The sequence below is a fragment of the Nomascus leucogenys genome, chromosome 22a (genome assembly GCF_006542625.1).
Source record: "Nomascus leucogenys isolate Asia chromosome 22a, Asia_NLE_v1, whole genome shotgun sequence".
NCBI lineage: Eukaryota > Metazoa > Chordata > Mammalia > Primates > Hylobatidae > Nomascus > Nomascus leucogenys.
Window position 1 is genome coordinate 139234480 of NC_044402.1, and position 18696 is coordinate 139253175.

At 48.8% G+C, this 18696-nt stretch overlaps 2 protein-coding genes across 3 annotated transcripts in view; one reads left to right on the plus strand and one right to left on the minus strand.

The window, feature by feature from the left end:
- Positions 1 to 2081: 2081 nt before the first annotated feature.
- On the minus strand, positions 2082 to 3638 carry LOC100594667 (transcription initiation factor TFIID subunit 4). The gene is given in 6 exon segments (XM_030802319.1): positions 2082 to 2370; positions 2372 to 2520; positions 2522 to 2860; positions 2862 to 2968; positions 3052 to 3431; positions 3532 to 3638. Coding segments are annotated over 6 exon segments (1371 nt in total).
- The window catches only part of TWIST2 (twist family bHLH transcription factor 2), a 60887-nt gene continuing 45643 nt past the window's right edge, over positions 3453 to 18696 (plus strand). Inside the window, exon 1 of one of the 2 annotated variants that reach the window (XM_003277487.4) lies at positions 3453 to 4154. In XM_003277487.4, the coding sequence (XP_003277535.1) occupies positions 3637 to 4119 (483 nt within the window). In that variant the 5' untranslated portion in view covers positions 3453 to 3636 and the 3' untranslated portion in view covers positions 4120 to 4154. The remainder of the gene's footprint in view (positions 4155 to 18696) is intronic. The other variant, XM_004092061.3, reaches the window with a different exon arrangement.

An 18696-nucleotide genomic window follows, 5' to 3' on the forward strand; every position in this document is an offset into this window, starting at 1 on the left:
TTTATTTAGGTCCTGAGAGTTTACTAAATTTTTTTCACATCTGAGCAAGTACACAGTTTCTTATCCTAAGAAAGCCCAGGGGCTGTATAATTGCATCCTATTCTTTTTTTTTTTTTTTTTTTTTGACACAGTCTTGTTCTATCGTCCAGGCTGGAGTGCAGTGGCATGATCTTGGCTCACTGCAACCTCTGCCTCCTGGGTTCAAGCGATTCTCCTGCCTCATCCTCCTGAGTAGCTGAGATTACAGGCATGCACCACCACGCCCAGTTAATTTTTGTATTTTTAGTACAAATGGGCTTTCACTATGTTGGCCAGGCTGGTCTCGACCTCCCAACCTCAGGTGATCCATCTGCCTCGGCCTCCCAAAGAGTTGGGGGATTACAGGCGTGAGCCACCGTGCCCAGCTGCTATTCTTGAAGACTATCCCCAGGTGACAATCCCTGCAGTGTCATTCTACTGCAGCAAGATTAAAGCCAATCTAATAGCTGTCAAATTCGCTGTGAAAACATATCACCTTCTCTTACTTGCTGCCCTAAGGAAAATGTGCAGTAGAAGAATCTTTCAGAACACCAGGTCATTTTTTAAAAAAAACACAAAGTCACATGAAACAAAGCACACTTTTTTACATATATGAAAGGAAGCATTCACAGGATTTTCCATACTCAATAATGAATAAGTACCCCAAGAACTGTATTTACTTCCGTGAATCTTTATTGCGTGATATTTAACTGAAGTCCAAGTGAGCCTGGGTGGTCCTGCAAAGAATATTCACACAGAGATACATTGTATTACTTATGCTATTAATAAATTGGCTTTATTAGCCTTATCACTGACTTAATTTTTGACAGAAAAACTCAAACTAAATCAATAACCTGAGTATTATTTCCCAAATTGATGACATTTTCATTTGGGTTTTAATTCAGCAAATTCCCCCCCTCAAAAGAGAGGAATGCTGTCACTTCCCCAGCCAACCTGCAGGTGACGTTGAAAACGCTGCTAAATGCCACTGTGCCTTAGTTTCTCCTACTTATTATGCAAGGGGTCACCGCCCAGGTAATGACTCAGAGGGGCTGGCAATACAGCATAAGAAAGACATTCCAAATTCCGTTAAGCAAGGTTTTCCGCAAGCAGCCGTCAGTATCACAGACTCCAGTACTATAATCATTGTTAAAGTATTTTAAAATAGACAAGACACGCCATGAAGAAAGTGCATCCAGACGGTTGAACTGGGCTGCTGGTTATGACAGCTCCAGGGCGCCCCGGGGGTCGCAGGTGAAATCCTCCAGGCCCATCTCCCCAGGCAGAGGTGAGCCTACAACCCAGCTTGCGCTCCCCTTCCAGGGCGCCCCCGGGGCTTCTGGTCCTCAGGGCAGGACTGGGCCCTGGGCTGCTCAGGACCAAAGCTGAGCTGTTTTTCTTTCAAACTAAACTATGAACTCTCTCTGCTGGAGAGAGAGACAGAAAGAAGGACAGAGAAAGAGACACACCGACAGAGCCAGAGTGACACAGGGGCATGCAGACAGGGAGACAAGGGTGGCGAAGCGGGCTACCAGGCAGCTCCTCTCCTCAGTAAAAGCCCTCCGCATCTGGGAAGGGGGAGATGTCGCTGGATCTGGGTCCTTGGACCCACACAGGGTTGGTAAAAGGGCAGCAAATCGCTATTGTCACTGCTCTGAGCAAAGAAACCAGGGAAAGGCCAGTTCGGGAAAAACAGGCCCTTTCCATCTGACGTGAAGCCCCAGGAAGGGCTGCAGCCCAGCACGGGCAGGACGGCTGGGGACCTGGCTTCTCTCTCTCGTTCCTTAAATTTTTATTTGAGAATTTTTAAGAAACGGACCTGGAAAGCTATTTTGCTGGGCTAGAGGGGCCGGGGCCTTCCCAGCGCGGAGGAAGGAGGGCGGTCAGGCCCTCAGGCCGGGTGGGGCTGGGTGCGGTGGCTCTGCAGAACCTTTAGTCATTGAACTGAAGCCGTGGGTCCGGTGCGCAGACACTGCGCAGGGCGCTGCCACCAAGTCACATGCATGCGACGGCCCGCTCCTCGGCGTTCTGCCTTCCTGGACGGATTGTTGGTAAAATGTCCCCTAGAACGGCCGGAGCCAGGGCCCTCGGACAGGGGCGCGAAGGGCCCGCTCTTTGCAGTCCTCGGGTTTCCCAACGCGGTGGTCGTGGCCCGCGGGCCCCACCTCGCGGCCCGCCTGGCCGGCGGGAGGAGCAGCGGAGGCCGAGCACTCCCCGGCCTAGGGTTCAACTTCAATAAAAGGGCCCAGCCCGCCCTTGATCACGCCGCTTGCCTGACAGCCCGGCTCAGGCCGGGGCCTAATTGAGCCCGGGTCACCTGGGAATAGGTTCAAAGGCATCAAAGCCGTAAACCACCTCCAGGCCCAGAGCCAGAGCGGCCTGGCGAACAAAGAGACCCCGAACCACTTCAAACGCGCTCGCGCTCGGCGTCCAGATGGCCCGGGGCCGGGGTCCGTGGTGTCGCTCACGGAGGCCGGGCCCCACACTCCAGCCACCCTGCGCCCTCCTGCTCGGAGCTGCCCGCGGGCGGCCAGCGCAGCGGAGGCTGGGCCCGGGGCAGCCTCGTGTAGCTCCCGGAGCGCCCTCCGTCCTCTGCTGACCCGCGAAGCGAAGGCGGAGCGCAGAGGCTGGGGCCGGACAAGGCGGGCCGGCAGACGCCCCAACCCGCGCCCAGCAACCCGGGCAGGGCCAGCCAGGCGGGCGCGGCGGGCACCGGGCGCTCCCGCAGAGGCTCGCTGTGGCGTTGTTTTAAAGCAGTTAGAAGGAAGGTTTGGGAAGGGCGTCGGGGCCGGGGCTCCCCATTAAGCCAGGGTGAGAAATGGTCCCCGACAGGCACGCTGGCCCGAAGGGTGGCATCTCCACGGATCTTGGCGGCATGTCCTTGGGCACGGGCGTCTCCAGGGGGTCCCGACTGTCCTTACACTGGCGGTCGGGGCACCGAGACCCCTGCCTGCGCAGCTCCCCAGACCCCAGGCCTAAGCTTGCGGGCCGCGGTGCAGACTAGCTGTGCGCCCGGGGGCGGCCAAGACCCACGCAGGTCGAGGAGGCTCCTGGCTGCGTCCTCATCTTCGGAGAGCGCATCTGGGGCTGGACTCGCCTCTCGAGCCCCCCCACGCCCAGAGAGAGAACCCTCCAAAGCCCAGTGGGGGCCGATCTCTACGTTAAGGCTCAGACAAAGCCAGGCTTGGCTGGGCCTAGGGCTCGGGGCGGCCTGAGAGTGCCCTGCGTTCGGGGTGGGGGCGCGGGCGGCGGGCGAGGACCCGGCCCCCGGGATGCCCTCCGCGCCGGGGCCGAAGGGGGAGGCAAAACTGAAAGTGCCGCGCCGGGGGGCGGGGGCGGCCGGCGAAGGCCCCAGAACTTGTCCTGCCCCCGGCCACCGCGGCCAATCAGCGCGCCGCCCTAGCTCCTGACAACTATTTAGCAACCCAGCCCGGCTAGAGTTTCCAAAAAAGTTAGAATAACTTCCTCTCCCGGAGACCTCGGTTTTGCACAAGCCGGCCTTGAAATCAGAGCCTTTCCAGCAACTCCGAGAGCGTGTGCTCGGCGACCGCGGGCTTGGCCAGCGGCGCGCGCTCGGCGCCCCGGCGCCCCCAGCCCCACGCGCGCCGGGCGGGCGCCATGGAGGAGGGCTCTAGCTCGCCCGTGTCCCCCGTGGACAGCCTGGGCACCAGCGAGGAGGAGCTCGAGCGGCAGCCCAAGCGCTTCGGCCGGAAGCGGCGCTACAGCAAGAAGTCGAGCGAAGATGGCAGCCCGACCCCGGGCAAGCGAGGCAAGAAGGGCAGCCCCAGCGCGCAGTCCTTCGAGGAGCTGCAGAGCCAGCGCATCCTGGCCAACGTGCGCGAGCGCCAGCGCACCCAGTCGCTCAACGAGGCCTTCGCGGCGCTGCGCAAGATCATCCCCACGCTGCCCTCTGACAAGCTGAGCAAGATCCAGACGCTCAAGTTGGCCGCCAGGTACATAGACTTCCTCTACCAGGTCCTGCAGAGCGACGAGATGGACAATAAGATGACCAGCTGCAGCTACGTGGCCCACGAGCGCCTCAGCTACGCCTTCTCCGTGTGGCGCATGGAGGGCGCGTGGTCCATGTCCGCCTCCCACTAGCGCCGCGCCACCCACCTCCGGACCGGCGCGCCAGGGTAGGTGCTGAGCGCGCGACGGGCGCCCTCCGCTGCGGGGGGCGGGCGGCAGGGGCTCAGGGGCACTGGGGCCTGCGCGTGTCTCCTTGGGGAGGCCCCGCGGGCCGCGGCGGCGTGGATGCCGTGCGCTTTTCCTCTTAGCAAGGAAGGCGGGCGGGCGGGACGCTCACAGTCCCAGGGACACCCCTGAGTGCAGACTTCCACGCGAGGGTGTCAGTTGGGAACCAGCGGACCGGTGACTCCCCGGGTGGGATCTTAAGATACTTAGACAAATGGTCGCATTTTTCATTCTCGGTGGTGTGTGGGTGTCCGTGGTTGGCGGTGGAAGGAGCGAGCATCAGAAAAACCTCCTGGGGCCGGCTGGGGACTGGGATATGAGGACCAGCTGCCCTTTGCGTCCGCCGCAGCGCAGGCCGCCCGCGAAGCTGCCTGAGCCGGGTGGTGCCGGGAGAATGGCTTCGCTTTCTTCCTGGGCAAGGGTAGAGTGCGTTCATCGGGCGGACACTCAGATCTCCCCAGCTGCTCGCGCCCGGGGTCCCCGGCCGTCGGCTCCCTGGCCGGCCCAGTGGGCGTAGAGGTGCGGGCCTGCGGCTCCGGGGTTTGCCTGGGGAGGACGGGAGGAAACTGCCCTGCGCTTCGGGGCCAGATCAGCCACAGGGCCGGGAGTGCCCGAGAAGAGCCCTGGGCCGAGAGCGCAGAGCCTGGAGCGCTGAGGCAGGGGGGGTCGGACGTAGCCGCGCGGAGCCCCAGGGCGCCGGCAGGCAGGTGGAGCTGACCTAGGAGCTGGGAGCCCTGAGTCCCAACCTTGACCATGGAGTGCCGGGGAGGGGCCCCGCCCGTGCCGCGTCCTGGGTCCAGCCCCGCAGGGGTGGGCGAGGGGTCCAGGCTGGGAAACAGGTCTGGAGGACAGGGAGGCTGTGCGCGCTGGGCCCTGCGCGAGGAGAAGGCTCGGGGGACACAGCACTCAAAGTTCTGGTTTCCTCTGGAAGAGCGATTAGGGCGTCCTGCACCGGGTCCTTTTCACCAGACACCTTCCAAGTCCCTTTAGACAAGCTCGAGCCACGGAGGCGCCGTCCTCAGGCTCTGTGAGCAGGCGAGCCCCTCTCTCATCCGCCATCCAGGGCCATTGGAGGGGCACAGGGTTCTTTTTGCTGGGGCCGCGTTAAAAATCCTTCCCCCTTAGTATGTTTTAGTTCCTCGCACATCTTGCGATGTTTTTATAAAAGTCTCTAATTCACACAGAAGGAATTTAGATTAATCAAGAGCACCCGGCCGCCTATTCTCCCAAACATACCTATTTCTTTTTTTATGTGGTTCTGTAATATCTGCGAATGTTGTTGCTGAGGCCACGAAAAGCTGATCTAGCACAGGTGGGTTTTATTTCATTTTTTTTTTTTAGCTTTTATTTCGGTGTCACTAAAAATTCTTTAGATGAAAGAACCTCCTGAGATAATGATAATTGTATAGTTTTTTAAAAATAATTTTCAGCAGAAAATAACTTGTGGGAATCTTCTCCTGTCTTTGTCAAAAACAGATGGAAAGTGTCTCAATCACATATTTCTCTAGGAAAGTTTGGACTGGCTGAGTGCGAAACGCTACAGTGGGGTAATACATTAATTCTGGTTTTTGCTGCCTAAATAATGAGCTTCCATTAGTTACTTTCATTTATGCTTTACCTCATTCATGGTTTATAGCACATCTGAAATAAGAACAAACAGATGAGGAATGTCATCTTTTTAAAAACACACACATTGAGCCGTGTTTAAGGAAAATGTCACTGTAATTATCGTTAAGACTGCCCTCCAGAAAATTACTGAAAACAAATACCGGTAGATATGATGCTGCTAGAATTTAGCAGGAACATTTAAAATTCATTTAAAAATAATCGCACTCCTCAAAACTTAGAGAATCAGCCATAGGTAACCATTAAAGATTATAGAAAAATAAAATGCAATACGTGTAATAAATAAATAAAAACAGTACTAAGAGCTTGTTTGGAAAAAAGCCCTTGAAAATATAATAGATAATTACACAGTTAGTGGGAGAGCTGATGATCTATAAGGAGCCTATTTATTTTTATTTTTACATACTGGACTATAACTGAGTAGTTCAAACAAGCTAGTTTCATTAAACAGATACTCTAAAAGAAGAGAAAAGAAATATGGAAAATTTTTATCCATGAGGGATTCTGGACACACCTTGTTTTTATTTATCAGGCACGTTAGGCAGACATCCTGTCATTCTTTTTGTTTTTAACTCATTATTCCCTGTAAGATCAATACAATTATAATTGGTTTGATTTCCTGAAAATGTTGCTAAACAGCATTTGTTTTTATCTGTAGCATTTCTAAGAAGCATTAATTATATGCATCAGCAAAGACTCTCTAGACATTTCAGTACATTGCAAGTGATTTTAATGTTTGATGTGGGATGTTTTCACGTATGTGAAGAAAACTGTGTTGAGACTAACAGCAACAGCAGCACAAAGCCTAAATTGTCCTTTGAAAGGAAGAGAAACGCAAGAGATGGTGGAGCGCGGGTGGTGCTGATATCTATCCTGCCTTTCTTCTTTGGCCTGGTATTTAAAAGCACAATTAGACAATAAATCAGGTGTCTTTGGCCAGTCAGTTGGATTCATCTAATGGAAAAATCTCAAAAGGATTTTTTTAGTATTCTCATTAAATGCCTGCACCTTCGGAGCAGGGTCCCGGCCACCTGGCTTGGAGGATGGGGGAAGGTGACCATTACTTATCAGACATTTGTCCTGTTCCCTGCTGTGTGGTTAAAGAAAACATCTTCTCTAACTTCTGCAAAGTGTGCACAGATTTTCAATAGGTTACCTTACTCAACAAACTTTGTTTTTCTGAGAACTTTTAGCTACTTTGAAGAAATTGCATGACCCCTTCACCATCTAATATATGTTAGCCTTTTCCTCCCTCCTGAAAATTTACTTCTCAAAGGTGTTTGTTAGCTGCTGTATTCAGGATGCTAGAAAATCAGTTCTTCGTGGAGAAGAACAGAAATGCAGAATCCCAATGGAGCTTTTGCTTGCCTAGAAGAAGTAGAATGAAAGGCTGAGCTCCCTGGAATATAAGCAATGTTTGGTTACAAAATACCCGTCAATAAGATCTGATGTAGGGATTTGACCTGTTAATGTGGGTCTTGTCCTCTTAAACATCAGCAGTCCTTTCCGCCTTCCATCAGGGAAGTCTTGCTACTCATCTTGCTGGAGAGGGACTTCCTCAGACTTCAGTGGCTATTTGAGACCATTTGAGATAGACTACTTCACTGAGGTGTCCTGAAACTCATATTTTCAGACAGATCTTGAGCTGAACCACGTTCTTGTTCTTGTCATCCTTACTTCACTCTCTTCTGGGTAGATGGCACAGATGCTGGATTCCTTTTGCCTGGCAAAAAAATTAAAAAAAAAAAAAACCACACACATAAAGTAAACTCTTTCTGAGCAGAGCACTATAACTCATAACTTTAGTTTAAATCTGGGCTTTAAAAAAAACAAATATTTTAATAAGCCAATTTTAAAGGCTGAACTTTTATGACAGTTTTTAAGCTTAGTATTTATATTAATCTATTCTCACTGGTGTCTTTAAAAACCCTGTGAATGCATGCTGGAATGTCTGTTTATGTTTGTGTCTTTCCCTGGGAAAGGATAAATGTGCTGCAAAAAGCAAACCAAATACAGAACTCTCCGCTAGCAGAGAGTTCACAAACGAGGCAATAAAATTCAAAGAAGAGATGAATAAGTTACTGTAGCCAAGGAATGGAAAACCATAAAGGAGACACAGAATCTAATCGATACAGACATGGATGCTTTCAAATGTAAAGTCAAGATGAAACACTACAAACAGAAACTGATTAGAAAGATATTCCACATGGTCACCTGAGTCTACACGTGATAAAATTGCATAGCACTAAACACACACACACACACATGCACATGCACATGCACACACACACAGGAGTGTATGTAAAACTGGTGAAATCTGAATAAGGTCTGGGGACGATATTGACGCCAGTTTCCTGATTATGATAATTGCAAGATGTCAGCATTGGGAGAAAGGAGTGAAGATCTGAGAATCTCTGTATAATATTTCTTGCAACCTCATGTGAATCTATAATTATCTCAAAATTAAAATAAAAAAGATATTCCACAAAAGTATTAAATCTGTATGTTTAGATAAGCAAGTTATGTAAGAAATTACTACTAAGCTTTATCTCAGAGTAATAAACTAAAAATGTGACTTGAGCAAAACTCCACATTTTTTTTCTGACGCCATTTGAGGAATCTCAACATATTTCCAATATATAACTAATTAGAAGTGGTTCCCTATAAGTCTTAAATAAAGAGTAGTATCCCAGAAATATGAAAGGCAAAATACCAATTATAATAGCAATACATTTATTCCTATACTAATAAAGAAAATATTTTACAAAAAATTTTGGGAAATATCTACCTTAAACTGATACCTGTGTTATATTTGCTTTTTAAGATACTAATTTTATATTAACTTTCATTAAGCATAAACACACAATTCTAAAGCCAATGATTTATAAAAATTATTCACCAAGAAGTTTAGGGATTGAAGTTTTAGTATTTGGAGCCATAAGCAGTGGGAAGGAGAGGATATAGAAGAGGAGGGAGGGAGAAAGAGAGAGAGAGAGAGAGAGAAACTCAAACCCTAAGCCCAGTTATAGTTATTTTTAATGAATAATTGTTTTAGAAACATATTTTCTGTTTTTGTTTGGTAGTAACCCTTTGAATGTGATTGAGTGATATTAAACTATGCCTTACCGGAATGCTGATTTGGAAATGAGGGCGGTAGCATTAACAAGGTGAATTTTAAGCTCTTGTAAACTGAGGCACAGTGTGATTTTTTCTTCAGCGATTATTAATGGTTGTCACTTCAAAAGGAGACTTGGATCTGAAATTGGAAAAGCCAGCACATAACTTGATTCCGACATGAGGAAAATTTTTTAGTGTTTAGTCGAAAATAGTCATTTTGAACCCAAAGGGTATCTGACATGCTTCAGATATCTGGGCTATTTCATCCACAACTGCGGTGTTTAGAATAACATGATGATCCTGTGATTCTGAGGATGAGAGAGCATGATTGCGTGAGCTGAGTGCAGTATCTCCTTGTCTACTGGGGCTGTCCCTCACTGAGCAGTTTTCTATCCTAATAGTGTTTTCCTCTGTTATTTGACCAGGGAAAGATTTAGATGACCCAGCTTCTGTCGAAGTCTCATGTAGAACTATAGTTTTACTTCTCAGACCCTAAGAGCAGTGCCTTTAAACTTGGACACATCTCTCCTTTCTTTAGTTCAGAATTTCCCTTCACTGAAATGAAAGACAGGGTTGAACTCAAAAGAGCTTTCGGTTATCACATTTGATTATCCTGGAAATACTCCTGTCTTTTTAGTTCACATTCTGCCTTAAAAAAATAGCCATCAGCGTCTTCTGGGAGGAAATGGTAAATTTTGTTATGTGGTCTGGCATTAGATTCCTATTTCTCACTGTCTAATTTGACGGACAGTTCACCTCTGTGTTTCTGGATGTGCAGGTCTGGTGTGTGACTGACCTGAAAGATTTGGGCAAACCCCTTGATTTGTATTAACCCTTCGACCTTGACTAAACATCAGACCCCACCCTGTGGCTGAGGTTTGTGGCGTGGTCACAGACAGAGCCTTTCCAGAGCACCAGGCAGAGCAGCTCCCCCAGGAGGGGCTAGGGCAGCTTTTTAGCCTTTTGCTGTGAGAGGGGAGGGTTAGAGATCCTTTTGCTGTCTTCCCCGTGGAGAAAAAAATGTTGCAACTTTCGTCGTTACTACTGTTTTTCTATCGCTATGCAGACAAAATGCCACCCGAGCATTTCTGTTCAGTCTCTGTAAGTAGATGCCCCTGCTGAAGGGTGGAGAGATTTTGGCCTGTTTCCGAAGCAGGGGCTCCATGAGGGACAGCTTGGAGCATGAACAACCTCCTAAAGGAAAGCACAGGCCAGTCATGTACAGTCTCGGGCTCTGCCGCCACGGTGGCTTTCTTTGTCTGTTCTACTTTGAATTAGCATTCTGCATGTGAAAATGCAAGCAGGCAGCGTTTTGTTTTAATCACGAGATCTAGAAGTACCGTTTCCTTTCCTTCATCTCTGCTCTTTGAGTGGTTCGTGTGGCCGGTGCGCAGAGCGCTCGGAGTCGCAAGCTGGCTGCCTGCGTGGACTCCCTGGACCCGTTACTTGTCCTTTACTTCCACAGCTCAGACTTTTAGCTCGGCGGAAGAGCGCACAGGCGCGGCGTGAGCTAGCCTGCAGGGTTGGCAAAACCTATACCGACTGGGTCCCTTCCAGAAAGTTTCTGTGAACCTTAAATCTCAGTCTCAAGGAGATTGTTTTGTCTTGATACATAACAGAATAAGGCAGTTATCATTTCTTTGGGAAATGCCTAAAATACTGCAAATTGGAAGGGAAGGGAAAGGAAGGAGGAGAAGGCATACTCCTCTTTCTCAAATCGGGCATCTACACACCTCTGTTCACATCATGGACACTAATGGGTGGACAGCGTCTTCATTGAGGATTAATTTTCCTGAACTCAAATATTTATATATATATACACACACTACATATATACTGATTTGTAACTAGTCAAAATCTTCAGCATATGCCCAGCCGCCTGGCTTTCCTCTCTTTCATGATAGTCTGCATGTGTAGATGGGAAGCTAGGAGAGAAAGATGCGAGCATTTTGCATTCTTTTTTCTGTCTGGGGAACATTTCTTCTCCAGCAAGTCTTTCCTACTGCTTCCCCCAAACCAGCATATACTCTTCTACATTCTTTAGTTGAAATAGCATCTTTTAAAAAAATGATTAACTGAAGTCCACTTGAGGTTTCACTTTACGAAAAAGTAATAGAGGAAGAACGAGAAGCCCACCATCAGGTCCCGTGACAGCTCAGTCACCCGTGGAAATACAGACTGTAAATACTGAATGGCCGAGGACCCTCTGAGCAAAGCCTCGTGTGGCCCGTAGATGTGTGCTCAGCACCCCCGCCTCGGTGTATGCTTGGCGACTCCCTCTCCTTCGTGAGGTCATGTTACTATTTTCTAAAAGTATTGTTTCACTGATACCAGAAGTGCCCCAAACAGATATCTGTACCCTAAGAATCCCAAGGTGCCCTGTTTTTGTTGATTTCTCTGGTGCAGAAGGACCTGTTTCAACGATCCCCAAACTCCCTGGGGGCCGTGTGGCGGCTGTGGCAGAGGGGGTGCATCCAGGACTGGCGTTATATGGCCCCCGAGGTAGGGCCAGGAGAGAGCTTATCTTGAGGTCCCGTCTTGTGTGACTGCGAAGGTGTTAATAGGCAGGGTCCAGGTGGCCCATGCGAGCCGGCAGCATTGGAAGGGTAGAATTAATTGAAGGGCATTTTACTGGGTGTTAAATTATTGCTAATTCCAAAACTTTCTTTCAGACTATTTTTTTCTGAGAATAGAGATTTTCTTCTAATTAAACAACAGGCAAAAGATGAGCACGATTACTCACTTCTCTGCTCGTTTCAATGTTGCTGTATGTCATCTCCTTTCTTGTTTTACTACAGTTCACAAGTGAATAATATCATGTAATTTCAGTGTGGAACAATGTAATTTCCATGTGCGTCCCCAGCAACCCTGTGCACATTAATCTATCATTTATAATTTATAACATGGAAAAGTCTTTTTTTATGGAGGACAAAATAAAAGAGAAGATTAGGATGTGAATAGGTCAAGTGATACATAAAGAATTTCACAAGGGATCAGGGCTACGGAAGGGACTCAGGTCTCTTAAGACCAGGTCCCATTCTGTATTTATCTCCAGGATTGTGTTGGGGCCATGTGCCTCTCTCTGCTGCTGGCCACGGGAGACCCAGCACCTCTTCCTCAGTGTCCCTCAGAGACCTAGAAGACAGCGGTTTTTCAGAAAAAGCACCCTTGCTGCCATTCTCAGAAAAACAACACTGTAAATATCCAGCAGGGTCCCTCCACACTGCTGCAATAGTGCCATGAGGGAGGCCGCTGCAGACACTTGAAAAGGACCTCAGGTGCCTTCCGTTCCTGTTTGGTCCCAGCCATCAACACTGCCCAGCAAAGTGTGCCAAAGAAGCCCCAGAGGGGGCTCTGCCTCTGAGGGGCCTGTGACAATCGCAGGTGATTCAGTTGCCAGAGAAAGCAGAGGCCCCCAGAGGAAGGTGGTCGGGGGGCCATCTGCTGTGCCTGGGGTCAAGGACCACTGGAGGGAGCTTGGGTTGGCTTGAGACTGTTCAGGGGAGGGGCACCATGACAGGCGGGCCCTCCCATGACAGAGGAGCCGGAGAGCAAGAGGAAGGACGCTGCTGCTGGCTGTTTGCAAGTAGCTGTCCCACCACCCTGGCACTTCCCTGGTCCCTGAGGCTGGACGGGCCTTGCAGCCCATCTTTGCTGAGGCCCAAGTCACCTATCAGGTCGTGCTGATGAATGTCTGAGCATGAGCTCAGCACGGCTCAGCATTTGCCAAGGTTAAGGAAAGGAAGTGGTAACTCAGCATTGATTTCCTCCCCCGGGATTTAATAGCGATAGATCTAAACCTGCAGTCAGATACCACTTTAAAAGCCTTGGCTCATCTAAAGACAGCTTCCAAGAGACGATCATGCCAGGCCATCGCTGAGGTTTGCAGAGGAAGCAGAACCAGCCCTGTCTTTGCTGAGAGAAGCCAAACGACCATCTTGTCTGTCTCGTAAAGCAACCTTCTGCTTGAATAGCAGAGCTCTTTGAACGGCAATAAATTATTACATTGAGGCTGGGTGCAGTGGCTCATGCCTGTCATCCCAGCATTTTGGGAGGCCAAGGTGGGCGGATTACCTTAGGTCAGGAGTTCGAGACCAGCCTGGCCAACACAGTGAAACCCCCTCTCTACTAAAAATAAAAAAATTAGCCAGGTGTGGTGGCACACGGCTGTAATCCCAGCTACTCAAGAGGCTGAGGCAGGATAATTGCTTGAACCCAGGAGGCAGAGGTTGCAGTGAGCCGAGATCGCGCCACTGCACTCCAGCCTGAGCGACGACAAAGCGAGATTTCATCTCAAAACAAACAAACAAACAGCAAGCAAACAAACACCATTACATTGGGCAGATGACAGACTTTGTCCTCCCCGCTGGTTCCTCCAAAGCCACCTGGCCTGGGGGTTCTCTGTACCAGGCTTTTGGACAATCAGCTTTGTTGTACTGTTTCCTGAAAGTTGCAAATATTGTTGAATGTTAATTACATAATTTCACTTTTTCTAACCAGAAAGAGGAAAAGAGGAAGTGGGGAGACAGAAAGTGAAGCTGCTGTGCATTTCTGGCTCCCTGGGCGCATCCACTGGGCTTTCTCCTACTTGGTTCATCACAATGGGAAACCATAATTAACTAATTCTGAGAACTTTTAAATGCTTGTGACTATGCATGATCAGTGTGACTCTCTACAACAGATTTTGCAATTAATTTAAGTCGCTGTTTCTGGAATAAGTTATATGTGATTCTTCCCTTTAGTAAGCTTTTTTGAGGTGGTATTTTTCTAATTTGGAAAATTTTAATTGGGCAGAAACCAAAGGCTGTTGACTTTGCGAGAGGCAAGCTAGCTCCCCAAGTGACTCTCTTGGGCAGAACCCATTGTCTTGTGTCTGGGGGATTCACGGTTCAGAATAAGACTTGACTGAAGTTAAGTCTTGACTGAAGTTAAGCAGTGGAGAACACTTTTCTGCCCTCAGCCTTGCAATTTCCCATGTGGTCTGAGGCAAGTCATGGCCTCTCTGGGCCTCAGTTTCCCTGTCTGTAAAATAATGGACTAAGTTTCTTATAGCCCTCTGGCTACTAAAATTCTAAGAACCAACATAACCCTGCAATTCCACTGCTAGGTATATACCCCAAAACATTGAAAACAGGTGTTCAAACAAAAATTTGTACACGAATGTTCATAGCAACATTATTCGCAATAGTCAAAGGATGGAAGCAGCAAAGTGTCCATGAACTGAGGATCAGTAAAACGTAGCCCATCCATACGATGGAATCTAATTCAGCTATAAAAACAAATGAGGTTGGGCACGGTGGCTCATGCCTGTAATCTCAGCACTTTGGGAGGCTGAGGCGGGTGGATCACCTGAGGTCAGGAGTTCAAGACCAGCCTGGCCAACATGGTGAAACCTCATCTCTACTAAAAATACAAAAATTAGCTGGGCATGGTGGCAGGCGCCTGTAAACCTAGCTACTTGGGAGGCTGAGTCAGGAGAATCTCTTGAACCCGGGAGGCAGAGGTTGAAGGGAGCCGAGATTGCACCACTGTACTCCAGCCTGGGCAACAAGAGCGACACTCTGTCTCAAAAAAAAAAAAAAAGTGTAATATGTGCTACAGCATTGATGAATCTTGGAAACATCATGCTAAGCTCAAGAAGCCAGATGACTACATATTGTGATATTTGGGATTTCATTTATATGAAATGTCCCAAATAAGCAAATCCACACAGGCAGAAAGGAGACCGGAGGCTTCTCAGGCTTCATGGCGGGGTATCGGGGGTGAGTGCCGAACAGGTGTGGAGTTTCTGTTTGGAATAATACAAAACACTCCGGAACTAGATAGCGAGGCTGCCTTCACAACAAGGTGTACGCACTAAATTCCGCTATACTTTAAAAGCTCAAATGATAAATTTTATATTGTATGTATCTTTCTACCATCACCAAAAAAAAAAAAAAAAAAATCCTACTTCCCAGACCATGTGCATCTCTGGTAACTGAGGTGTTCAGTTGGGGGTGGAGGGGCTAAGGGGCTAAGCGTTCACCCATCACTCACTTTTCAGAGATGTTATCCAGTTTATCCTCCTGCTTCAGCGCTTATCCAACTATTCTAGTTGTGCCTATGAGCATTTTCCTTTCGACATCTAGTTCCTAATGTGTTTATTCACACACACACACACACACACACACACACGCACACGTGCGTCAAACAATTCTGAGGCACACTGTTTCTTTTGCCTGCCCTCTGCTTTTTGTGACATGTCGATTACACCTCTTGAAGCCTCTCCACAGTAGACTGAGTTCTCACCCTCTGGGGGCCGGAGGCGGAGAGGGATTGACTCTAAGCCTCCATGCCTCTTGCAGTCAGCTGCTAGATGAGAGCCAGAAGCATCTGCCATAACTGTGGTGGGGGAGTCTGGTACCTGACGGGAAGACACACAAGGGTGGCCCATGAGTGCACACCCCTCGCCTCCGTCAGCAGGCTGTCCACAGCCCAGGGCTCGTCTGCCCGCTCGGTGGACCACTTCAGGCTGGTTCTGGGCTCAGAGGCCCTCAAGGGGTTGGTGCCATCTCCAGAGTCATGGGATTCCTGCTCTTCGTGTGTGCAGGTGCTGCTCCCAGAAGACAGGGAGACACCTGGAGACACCAGGAGGGTGGCACTAAATTGTTCAGCACCAGTTGTGTGTTTTCCTTCGGTTGCTCACCTTTCTCTTCTTCCTTCCTGATCTGTGCACCCTTTACATGCTCCTGAGCCACCTGTGTTTGAGACACTGTCAAAACCACCCACCCAAGAGGATGGGCCAGAGAGCCGCTGTGAGTGCTCCCTCAGCTCTGAGTGCTCCCTTGGCCACGACGCCATCCTGTTTCTTTCTAAGACATCATCGCCTTTGTGGCATTATTCAGTCCGATGTTGAGACACTTATAGAAGCCCCAGAGATGGTGTTGGGCTCCAGGATTGTTTGAATTTTCAGAATCCAGACTGAGGGCTCAGGAGAACCTGGAGCAAATCCCAAAGGATCTCACCAAGGGCTGAGTTGCCAAAAGCAGACAAAAACTGTTCCGGGCCAGGCGCGGTGGCTCACGCCTGTAATCCCAGCACTTTGGGAGGCCGAGGCGGGTGGATCACCTGAGGTCAGGAGTTCGAAACCAGCCTGGCCAACATGGCGAAACCCTGGTTCTACTAAAAATACAAAAATTAACCAGGTGAGGTGGTGGGCACCTGTAATCCCAGCTACTCGGGAGGCTGAGGCAGGAGAATCGCTTGAACCTGGGAGGTGGAGGTTGCAGTGAGCCGAGATCAGGCCACTGCACTCCAGCCTGGGCGACAGAGCAAGACTCCACCACACAACAAACAAACAAACAAAAAACTGTTCTATGTGATGCTGCTGTTCCCCCATTCCCAGTCCCATTGTGGAGCAAAGAGGAAGCCACTAGAGAGGAGGCGCAAAGGGAAAGAGATTCCCAAAAGCTGCCGAGAGAGAGGATTCCAGATGGAGATGGGAGGACTGGCCGCTGGGGCCCTGGCTGCTTCCTTAGTTAAGTTGTGCAGTCGGCTTGACAGGAACGTGGGTCACCCTCAAGCCAGACACATCTTGGTCTCATGGCCCCCATCAGTCACCGCCGCAGGGGTTCTTCCCGCAGCTGCCGAGGCACAGAGCCCAGCTGCTTTGATTCATTAGCACATTATTCACATTCGTAGCACAGCACACTTGCTTTTCCTGGGGGACGCTCTGCTCTTCTTTCTGGCCACTTCTGCTTCGTGGTAACTAAATTGGAGGCTCTACCATGTCCAGCCTGTGCTCTGTATGCCTGGGGGGACACTGGAGCCAGCGCCCAGTGAGTGTAGGGTAACTAGAAAGGGCACCTCCGTCACTGATTTTCCAACTGACTTTCAGAGACACCATCTGGATGCTCTGAGCCAAGTCGGCACCCTTAGGCTCCGGGGCACAGTGTTTCTCCCTTGTCTCCTCCACTCCTCCTCCCTGTCTCTATCTCACTATCCCTGAAGGCGAGACTGTGGTGTCAGAGAATGCACTGAGTCAGCGTGCCTTTTAGCACACTTGCCACCACCTGACTAACAGCAAAGCCAGGCTTCCTGGTGAATCCCGTTACGGCCGTCCCGCTTATCTATGGTTTCGCTTTTCGAAGTTTCAATTACACACAGTCAACCACAGTCCAAAGTTATTAAATGGAAAATTCTGGAAGAAAAATTGATAAGTTTTAAATTGCACACCATTCTGAGTATCCTGATGAAATCTTGAGCTGTCCCGCTCCATCGCACCTGTCTCTGGCTCATCAGATAGAAAACGCATACAGTATATATGGGGTTTGGTACCATCTTTGGGATCGAGCATCCACTGGGGGTCTTGGTGTGTATCCCTGTGGATAAGGGGCCTACTATAATTTCATCCCACTGAGGTGCCATGGCCCAGGCCAGCAGGGACAGCTGTGGACGGAGCACCACAGCCACACGTGGACGGAACACAGCGGGAGATCAGGCCAGTGTCTTGCAGGTGGCAGCGGTGAACATCCAGTGAGCTGAAGTGGTGTTTACTAATGCAGGCCCTTCCTACCATCTGCTTCCAAAAGCTGACCATTCCAAGTCCAGCAATCCTAAATAAAATAGCAAAATAATAACTCACTAAATTAAAATTCTAAACTTTTATATACCAAAAAACCATGACAATCAAAAATTCTAAAAGAACCAGGAGGAAAATATTTACAATCTATTTTGCAGTGGGTTAATGCTCTTACTAGAAAAAGGGCCTTTAAAATATTTAAAAAGACAATTACCCATTAGGAAATATGGGCAAAAAGTATGAATTCATAAAAGGAGAAATTCAGTTGGCCAACAAACACATGAAGTGTTGAACTTCAACAATAATCTAAGGAATTTGAAATAAAACAGAAGGATACTATTTTTTATTAAATTGGAAAAAATACATAATTATAAACCCCAGTACTGAGGAAGGTGGGGGAACCATGCCATCCTATTTGCCAGAGGGAAGAAAAACTGCACAGCCTTTCTAAAGGAATTTTGATGGTAGGTGAGAAAAGATCTAGGACTGGAAATACCCTTTGCATGAACAATTCCGCTTCTAGGAATTATCTTAAGTGAATAATGGCAGAGCTGCCTAGCAACAAAGAAATTCATATCAGCTTCATTAATATTGGTGACAAAATTAAAATGTCCTGGGAAATCGGTGGGGTAAACTCTGCTTTGTCCATATGCTGGAACACTAGGCAGTCAGTAAATGTGTGTTGTAAGTGGATGTTTAATAAAGTGACGGCCATGATTGTAGGGTGGAGCAGTTCATACGATCTCAGGTTGGAGAATCAAAGTGTGTGTGTGCGTGCATGGGTGTGTTTGTCTGGAGAGAGAGTGGCAAGAACGAATGTCTCTGGACCAAAAGTTGATGAAAGAGCTTCCTTTCCTTCTTATGTTTTTTTTTTTTTTAATTTCTAGATTTTCTACAGATGCCCTGTATTACTTCTGCAATTTGAGAACACAAATCCAGAGGTGCCCAGTGCTTTGTAAAGAGAGTGTGGCAGGCACATGCTGACCGACCCTCCCTCTAGAGAAGGGCAGCCACTCCCAGTCCCATCATAAGGCGGTGCAGTGAAAATACAGCTGCCACCCACAGAGGAATGCCCGCACCGCAACCCCCACTCGGTGTTATGACTTAGGTACTCGCTGAAGTAATACAAAAGAGTGGCCTTCAAAATATATTTTTGTATCTTCTGCAATCTGCATTAAAGA